Genomic DNA, 9865 nt, shown 5'->3' with positions numbered 1-9865 from the left:
AATAGAGGGCGACAAAATTTAGTTGGGATTTGAGAATCAATTTTTGGAATCAATATTTTGCACCTGTTTTTTCCCTTTGTGTGCTTGATGGGAGTTCTTAGAAAATTTGATTTTTCTCAGCAGTCTGAGTCTTGCCAGTCATGCATGCAGATCTAAAGGTAAAGAGTGGTGCATTATTACTTGAGTGATTTTTGGGTATATGGAGAAATGCATTATTTTTGATATGGGTGAAGCTTTGGCTGTTTAATGTTTGACACACAGGTTGTGTTAACATGACTTGTGGCCTGGATTTTGTTTTTTTCTTGATGGACAAGATTTTTGGGCACTCCTAGGATAGTTTTGTGATGAGTTTGTTATTTTTCTTGAGCTGTCGTTCTGGAGATTGCTGATGACGCCACAGCAGTTTCGAGCAATGGTTGTTCTTTGTTGCTGAGAGTAAGGAAATTGAATTCTCAGTTTTAAATTTTTCTAGAGCCGTCGTTGTTCTTGAGATAGCTGATAATTGGCAGCAGTTTCGAGCAATGGTTGTTCTTTGTTACTGAGAATAAGGAAATTGTATTCTCGGTTTAAAATTTAGTTTTTCTTGAGCTGTTGTTGTTCTGGAGATTGCTGATGACGCCACAGCAGTTTCGAACAATAGCTGTTCGTTGTATCTGGGAATGAGAAAATTGTATTCTCAGTTTTCAAATTGGTTTTCATTCATTTCTCTAGAGACTAAAATTACTCAGGGTGTTGAGTTGGCAAATTTGTGGGGGAAATTTAGACTTGAAAACAAATTTTTGCCTGGCAAAATTAACTGGGCGTGGCAGGTCTAAGCTTGCAAAATTTATTTGCCTAGTAAAATCTGGGCGTGTCAAGTCTAATTAAATTTCATGTTTTTGATTTCCATCAGTTAAATCTTCCCTATGCATTTCAAAATTTGTTTGTGTTTTTGGGTTTTCATTCATGCACGCTTAACACATTGAAGGTTACAGCCGGGGGCGGTTGCCGTGTCCTTTGTGAATGATGCGTTTACGCAGTCTCACAAATATTTTTAGGCTAAAGCGCAACTTGCATTTTTTAGTTCCTGGGTATGCAAATTCCTCAAATCTGGCACGCGGAAATTTCTTTCCGAGGCCGTGGTTTTGCACCTAATCTGACGAAGACTGGGGTTGTCAAACCGGGCTGGCTGGTTGGGATTTGGGTCCTGGGAGCGGGCTTAAAACCTTCAGTGTTTATTGTTGAGAGCATGTAAATGAAAACTAGAAATGCAATCAGTTTTGAAATTAGGTCGCAATTTATCATTTTGTTTTTATTGTCGCGTTTCATCAAAAATATATTTAAAAGGACAAGTATTTATTGAAATCTCATGTTTAGGCCTTAGTTAAATTTTTGGGGATGTTAAAATTTAGGGTATCAAAATTTCAGCCTGGGAGCTGAGTATGGCTTTCATTTATGACTACCCTACTTGAGATGTTTTCTAAATTTTTGTCTTGCTGGTTTTCGTGGAAATTTTTGTATGCACAGGTTCAGTAAAATTCGTCCCTAGTGGATTTTTTTTGGACTCTATAAAAGTAGTCTATGCTTTTTATTGACCTGTTCATATTTTATGGTTTCCTTGAGAGCTGGCAATTTTCTGGACAGAATAACGAAAAGTACTCAATATTGGAAGTCATGAATGAAAGTCTTGGGTTTTTAGGGTGGTTTAAGTTCCGTGCAAGTTTGAGTCTGCAGTACATACTTGATCTGGCGATAACTGAGTCGTTTTTGGTCCGATGTTGCACTTCATTTTATTCTGGGTCCCATTTTGTTTTAATATTGTTAACTTCTCTGCTCGGAGATAGACCACCGATTAGTTACACAATATGGGTGGTGGCAGCGCTCGGGAGCCGTGGCAGGACTCCCACCGGTATTTAGTTAGGGCGTTAGTGTTTGTGATTTCATTTGGCTGTACGTTTAGTGAATTACGTTTTTTGGGGTAGCGTTAAGCCCCAGTTTTTAATGATTTCCAATTCTCTTGGGGCTGGAAAACTTCTCGAGGCCAGTAGCGGTAGTAACGCTGCGCGGTGTTTATTATTTATCATTTTGGATTTTAGTTGGGGCCCAGGATAGGATTGGGGTGCAATTCATCGGATTTGGAGCGATTTACTTGGCCAGATTTGGTACTGATCTGCAGGCGCGATTTTGCAGGGGATTTAGATATAAATTTAAATGGGGGTTTTAAAGGTTCATCATTTTCTTGCATGAGATTTCAACTAAATATCTTGATATACAAATAGTGCAATTCATTTAATAAAGATTTCGCTGCAAAAAAAAATGTCTTCAGTGCAGTACACAGACATTAATAAATTATCTGTTTTCCATTAAAATAAAATGTGCAATATTTTAAAATGAGATTTTGATGCTTGTAAAATGAAAGGAAAGCGCAGAAATATAAATTAAAATGATTTTTGCCATTATTTCTTGTTTCATAATGATTTTTATTAGTTGTTAATTAGGCCACAAAATTCCCTCCCCTCTTCAATTTGTGAGGGACCTGTCCATTTAATTTCATTCATTCCCTTTTGTCGGCCACGCTACCCACGGCCAGGGAATTGTCGGACTTCGTCGCAAGTCCGACTTTTAATCAATTTTCCCAAACCCCTGGTGTGTGACAATAGCATACCATATTTATTTTTAATTTACATAATGTGTCTTACCATGTTCTTCTGGTGAAACCATCTTAGATAGAATTGTCTCGGCAACTGGTTGTGTGAGTGCTCTCAGACTCCCTATTGCTGAAGCTGTAGTTTAGTAACAAAATGAGTAAGGGGAGGAAATCATTATTTTTGAGCTTCCCAGATACCAGTCTTTTGTGACCATCAGAGTCAGAACAGGAGGGTTAGAGTTCATAAGAACAATGTCGGAACCTTGGGTCACAGGAAGTGGGAAGAGATGATATAGCACCGCTACCATGACAACGGCCATAACGTTTTTAGTACATTTCGATTTAGACTTAACGTTCAACCCACAATGCAAAACAAGTCACTGAAGTACATGAACATGAGTATAATCATTTATAGTTGTATCGCTCAACAACTATACATAACATGAGTGATCCATTGACCCCATTGTGACGAGATAGACGGCCTGATTCTATCAAACATATGACCTCAACGATCACCATCATATCCCAGCGATTTATTATAGAATATAATTGTACAGTACATGCCTATTTATAATTTTAAATATGTTGACAAATTTGTTTTTATATCTAAGTATTACAACACGAGAATGATATTATGTAGGAAACAAAATGGCACCTATGCCGGGAAGGACTGTCAATTCAGGTCATAGACTTTATATACCACTTATAAATGCGTGACTTTGCGTGACATTCTACATTTCTACAGCATTTACGGGTAGACAACTTTATACAGTAGTATCTTGTCCTCTTGGACCTAGAGGATTGAGTACAGGTATCAGAACCGGGGATGTCCCCTTCTCTTTTGGAATAGCTCTGACACTCTGACACGTGCACAGGGGTGAAATCGTCCTGTAAACGTTATCAACGGGTTTACTCCGTGACTTTCACATACACTGCCTATACCTGCACCTGCTAAGCAGTGTATGGGGTGAGAAGAAATTCTACAATTACATTCTGTGGTGTAACTGAACGCAATTCCGATCTTTTAGGAACATTTTGGGAGAGGAATAAAATTCTCACCTAAGGCAAACCCAAGGCCCTCCCTAAAACTGGCATTATCCGGATAGTAATAAGATTCCCTGGTCAGAATAGTTAAATATATTCACATATCGTAGTCTATACGGGATTTTAATGATGACCCCCCCCCCAAGAATTCAATGTTAAAGGTCAACACAGTGGTCAAATTTCAAGGTTGCTCAAATCTGGTTAACAAGTACACCATTTTTTTTCTCTCATTTCAAGGATTCAGAAAAAGGATAGTTTGACCTACCTGCAACATACCGTTCTTGAGTCAAAGTAAATTGTTAAAATTCTGAAGGGTAGTCAGTTTAAAAAAAATTTAAATGCTCCGATTTCAACAAAAATGACCTCAAATTGCTCGTCATGTAAAAACAAGTCAAAGAAGGAAACGTTTGCACTGTTTAAAATGCTTTGTTATTGACAAAATTGGCCAATAAAGGTCAATCCCCATCAGGGAGGTAAATACAAGCTTTCTGTCAAGAAGAAAATACGTTCGTGACGGATACTAAGGTCTATAAAAGTTAAAAATAAAAACACCTAAAACAGTAAAGTAAAAGTCGTAAATTTGCTTTTAATAAGTTTTTCTGAAGAGATTGTTTTTCCTGAAAATAATAATACATTTCAGGATAAAGACGTGACATTGTCGTGACACTCGTCCCACACCATTACAACATTTGCACATAGACATGCCCTAGTGCACCAACTCTATTGCATCAATCGTGTATACGTGACATATCAAGTATCTTACATGATCATAAGCACTTACCTACAAATAACAGTGAAGTTTGATTGACGAATGCTAGGAATAATCCATTGATTATAGCAAATACCATGCTGATTTGTAACACCCATAGGTCGGACATGCAGAGAGTAAATCCCTTGGTACCAACAACAGTAGCTGCAAAAAAAGACGCAACTTAGTTAAATAAATCAATTTCTCGGTTCTCGGGTTGCGTGTTCTCGGGTTGTTGTGACCATTATATTTGCAGAATATTGACGGGCCGCTTTTATTTTAAGATGTTTCCATATCCCGCTAGGTTCATCTGCACCAACATTGAGCCCAATAGGAGCAATCTTAAATTTTTTACCATGCCCTCTCTTCCTCAGGGTCATGTCCATCCAAGTTTGAAAATAGAATTTAGGGGATATGAAGTTTTAAATTAGGGGACAAAAATTTGAAAACAAACAAAAAGCAAGGGCATTTTTGGGGTAGAGCTTGATGTTGGGAGGCGGAGGCTCCAAGCCGACCATATCCCTTAAAACATTCAATGCAAGCACTGACAGAAATGCCTAAACCGCTTTAACATTGCCTGTGTATTTTTTTTATAGGTCTACAATACTTTTGATCCGAGCAAAATGCCTGAAATCGGGCAAATGCCTGAAAAATTCAATATTATGTAAACTATAATATTATCCATCTGTGCTGGTATACTTCATAATAAATCATTTTCAACCTATGATCTCAAAACAAAATTAAGACGTGATGGTTGGTTGACTCTGATGTAAATTAACTACTTCATACCCTTTTCAAAGTATCTAGCGTCCCGGTCAAGCATTGACCTTGTTCAAATCAACTTGGTGGCCGGGGGATTCAATGTGGATGTGCTGGGAGACTTCCGACGATGTTGTACTCGGACGACGGTGTTCTAGGAATCTGGTTTGTAACGATCTTTCTGTTTCACCCATATATGATTCCGAACACTGATCCCTCAGGGTTTCCCCTGACAGGGGATATAATATATTGGTCCGGTTCTGTCCTTGTTCTCAGTTTTGTCTTTGGGTGAGACAAGTAGCTGCCGCAGAGTTTGAGTAGGTTTGAAGCAAACTCTGATTCCGTAGTTGGCGAAAATTCAATTCTACGTAGTGCCTCGGAGGTTCCTTTTATGTATATAGGGCTGAACTACTTGAACTTTTGTCTCGACGTTTGTATTGTTCTTGTTACTGTTCTTAGATTTAGCTTCTTTGGCTCTCTTGGGCTTGTCAAAGGACCAATTCGGATAGCTGCACTTCTCAAAATCCCTGACAAGAGGTGTGAAGGAGTCAATTTACATTAGAGTCAACCAAGCATCACTCAACCGCGACGGGGGCCGATATAAGTTACCTAGAGTGTACGACCAAGTTTTGGGGTCCAAGTGTCCAACAGGTCACTGATCCTGAACTTGGGTTGCCCGTCTCCTCTTTCTCTTTCTAAATACTTAAGGGGGTACTACACCCCTGTGGTAAATTTGTGACTATTTTTGCATTTTTCTCAAAAAATAATAACACACTGGTAAAAAAAAGTTATGTATATTATTGGGGCAAGGAATCCAATTACTACGCTGAAATTTCAGTGACTCAAGACAAGTGGTTCAGTATCTATGATAGAAAATGAGGTACATCCTAGCTGTACCTTATTTCTTATCATAAGTAACGAACCGCTTGTCTTGAGTCACTGAAAATTCAGTGTAGTAATTGGATTCCTTGCCCCTATAATATACATAACTTTTGTTACCACTGTCTTATTAGTTTTTGAGAAAAATGCAAAAATATACATACATTTATCCAGGGGTATAGTACCCCCTTAAAAGGACTGCGTACGATAATTTATCTAGGTCCTGTAATTCTACGTAATTGAATAGCCTCATTTATAAACTGGACGCAACAAAATTTCACATGGTCATATCTTAAAATCCTGTCCATAAAAATGAACTAAAACACATGATTACTCTAAACACTGGTCAGTAACCAAACAGTTGTCCAGCTGACACAACAGCAAAATGCACTGACATGGAACAGCATGAGTGCCAATCCGGGTGCAAATTATTCGCCTGTGCATGTGGTCCAGGAAGCTGTTCCGTGTCAGTGCATTTTGCTGTTGTGTCAGTTAGACAACTGCTTTGTTATTGACATGTGTGTAGAGCGGAGTATTGAAATAATCCTGTGTGTAATTTTGGTTTATTTTTATGGACAGAATTTTAAGATATGACCTTGTGAAAAATTGTATATTTTTTTTTGAGCCAAGTTTATTTTTATCCTGCGTGAATTTCGTACAGTAACTTGAGTTACCATCCTCAAGCAGGCACTCGCATTTCCAACCTTCTTGAAAGGGGGATCCTTTTCGCTGACCACTGATAAAAGATTTTGTTGTTCGTTGGTTTACGTATGAAAGTTTGGTTGAACTTATGACCAAGAATTTAATAGTGCTACAAATTGATATTCTAACCCTAAACGGTGATTTGCAGGTCAACTGTGCCATTGGCGCACAGTGTCAACACCCTGTATTATAAATATTTTTTTCATAGCTCCATACTCCGTTGGTGAAATCAATATTCTATTGTTGACATAGATAAAGAAAGTTTACATATGCATTGTGAAATACACGTGTGATCGAATATTCAATACAAGCACCTGTATTTTAGGTGAATGGGCTATTTGTGTTCCTTTATATAAATGTAATTCTCAAAATTAAATATATCACAATTCGTCGGTCGCAACACATAGTGGCGTACGTGCAGGACAAACGCAAAATACATTTCCGAGAAAAACGCGTTTGAAGGATATGCTACTAATAACATAGTCAGTACTCCTCCAATATTATCTCTCAGTGGACCGATTACATTTGAAATTGAAGTTAAAGTATTAAACTATGAAACTGTAACTTAAATAGTTAAAAGGAATAACTTTTACAGGATATATCTTGCTCTAAACTTATACGCCACTATGTGAAACGGAAGAATTGGGGGTTTCGGCGGATTTTTGAAGCGTAAGTCGCACGTACGCCACTATGTGAAACGGAAGATTTGGGGGTTTCAGCAGGTTTTTGAAGCGTAAGTCGCACGTACGCCACTATGTGAAACAGAAGTTGTGGGGTTTTCGACTCGTTTCTGAAGCGTACGCCACATTATTGACGGATGATATGCCTAAATGTCATCAAATCCGATTTTCGCCGTTTCACATAATGGCGTATATTGATCGTACGTCAGTTTGTGAAACGGAAGATATTGAATTCTTACGGGATTGTTAACATAAGTCAATTAATTAATTAACGTTATTTATTAATTAAGTATAATTGAGCTTTCTTATTTGGTATACTTGAAGAACTTGATATATAAAACCGTTGGGCAAAATTTCATAAAATTGACCAAAATCACCGTAGGCCACTATGTGTTGCGACCGACGAATTTTAACTTACGATTTAAAAATCGCTACGCCAAAAATGCAGTAAAAATGTATCCAGAGCCAACAGCAATGGTCGCTAATTAGTGTATTGCATTTCAAGTTAGTGTATTGGAAACAAAACCTGGGGTTTACCTCAAAACAATCAAATTTCCTTGTAATAGCAACACCATATGGGATACTAGAGCATGCGCAAATCGTAATAATTTGTAGAATAGAACTTGGTGGTGTCTCACATGATAGTCGTACTAATAGCCTGAGTCGCTCGACCTATCTCGAACAAAATCGCCATGCGTAGCTATTGAAAAACGAGAGGATTCGCCGTACTATCACGGCAATTTTGACACGAAAATATAGGGATGATGACGCTGTGTGGCGATTAGCATGCAAACCCTTTTAGTAAAGGAGCCTGAATTGCAACCCTAAAGGAGGTTCGTGATGTCGGGTGAAATACCTACCATTCCTGCTCGAGGATGCAAACACGTGTGTTTGAGTAGCTCCCGGGATGGATTCGAATTAGACCCAGGGATTGATTCATGTTTGAAAAAAAAAAGAACCTACCTAGAGCACTGGCGAAAAGTACCAGGGTCAAGAATCCCGAAATCGTGACAGGAGACCAACAAAATGGCGTACCCAAGCCATATATAATAACCATAGGTACCAAGTTTACATTCAAAATCTCGTCCAAAAATTCTACGATGAATAATAATGCGAGTCTCAATCGACGGTATCCTGTGTTATATCTGAACACATCTAGCACATTTTGAAATCTTGACTTCTTCGATGCCTTAGCTTCTTGTCGCCAACGGTTTTTGTCAATAGTTTCCAACAAACATCGCGGTAGGAAGATATATAGGAGACATATGAGAAGGCTAGCTAAGGTTAACCATAGTGCTGGTCCGAAGCCAGTCTTTTCGATCAAAAACCCGATGAAGAATTGAGGAACGGCAACCCCTGTTATAAACGTCCCATGCAAAATCGCTATTCGAAACATTCGTGTTTCTTTTGTTGTGACGTCCGTTATGTAAGCCGCGCATCCAGCAATTATCATTCCGTGTCCACCCGTTAACCCTTGGATGAAAAAACCGATTGGAAATACCCAAAGTGGTAAATTGAAATAAAATATTATCAAGTAAGTTATAGACATTATGACATAACCAAGAGCCGCCAATCCAAGAACAAGTCGACGCCCTACTTTATCACTACATGCTCCGAGTATTGGTGCCATGAATAATGACGGTAGATTACCGCATAAGGTGACCACCATCTGCCACCAGGCAACATCAGCTTGAATCTCAGTCAATATGATGTAATGAGGGTGGCTAGTATTGCGAGGCCCACAGAAGTTACCGCCACCGCTTGGAAAGACGACGCCTCTCGCATCTGCTATTATTTGACGAAGAATTTGAGGCTTGATGGTCAGAAAGATTCCTAGCGCGAAACCTATCAAGACAGCAATTGGTTCCACGGTTACACATCTTGAAGCAGCTCTCTTTACATCAGTAGAGACGTATGGAGATATTGCTTCCGACTGTTTCTCTTCTATGACCTCGGTTTCTATCTTATTATCGCTTTCATTCTCCATTGTCTCCATAGTCTGCAAGTATGAAAAAGAAAAAACAATTAAAGCCATATTATAACATTTGCTGAGAAGATCGCCCTCAAAAAAATTGTACATTCTGTTTTTTACACGATTGTAATGTACTTTAGTCAATAAAGATACTCTGCAAAAATCAATACTTTAGGTGCTGTAGTTTTGTCAAAATCCGAGATTTTGAATAAAACGATGGAACCGGCGTTAATTATTATTACGATGGAAATATTAGTCGAACACGTATGCACAGTACGTACACGGCGTGCGGGATACACATACACACACACACCCCGAGGATCGTACCGTATTAAAACCGCGGGAGTAACATGCATGGGCGCTAGTAGTAAATTCCAATTTTCTATGCTTTACCTCACTTGTTGATTTATACTTAAAGTGTATGTAGATGGGATGAAAAGCCGATGATCAATGGA

General features: G+C 38.6%; 1 protein-coding gene across 1 annotated transcript; it reads right to left on the bottom strand.

The window, feature by feature from the left end:
• Window positions 1-573: 573 nt before the first annotated feature.
• Window positions 574-9433, bottom strand: LOC140170887 (proton-coupled folate transporter-like). The gene is made up of 4 exons (XM_072194091.1): window positions 8402-9433; window positions 4452-4583; window positions 2679-2762; window positions 574-653 (listed from the first exon to the last, which is right to left on the bottom strand). The coding sequence occupies exons 1-4, from the start codon at window positions 9423-9425 to the stop codon at window positions 574-576; spliced, it is 1320 nt and encodes a 439-aa protein (XP_072050192.1). The 5' UTR covers window positions 9426-9433.
• Window positions 9434-9865: the final 432 nt, after the last annotated feature.

The sequence above is a fragment of the Amphiura filiformis genome, chromosome 15 (assembly GCF_039555335.1).
Source record: "Amphiura filiformis chromosome 15, Afil_fr2py, whole genome shotgun sequence".
NCBI classification, from domain to species: domain Eukaryota; kingdom Metazoa; phylum Echinodermata; class Ophiuroidea; order Amphilepidida; family Amphiuridae; genus Amphiura; species Amphiura filiformis.
The sequence above is the reverse complement of the archived record's forward strand: the minus strand, read 5'-3'. Positions and strand labels throughout refer to the sequence as shown.

Bases quoted from the DNA above. Each gene is read 5' to 3' on its own strand.
- LOC140170887 (XM_072194091.1), bottom strand. From the start codon at position 9,425: ATGGAGAATGAAAGCGATAATAAGATAGAAACCGAGGTCATAGAAGAG. The intron at 4,584-8,401 runs GTAGGTTCTTTT...CTTTTTTTGCAG, and splicing joins ACTTTTCGCCAGTGCTCTAG to CTACTGTTGTTGGTACCAAG. The intron at 654-2,678 runs GTAAGACACATT...TCTCATTCCCAG, and splicing joins GGTTTCACCAGAAGAACATG to ATACAACGAACAGCTATTGT.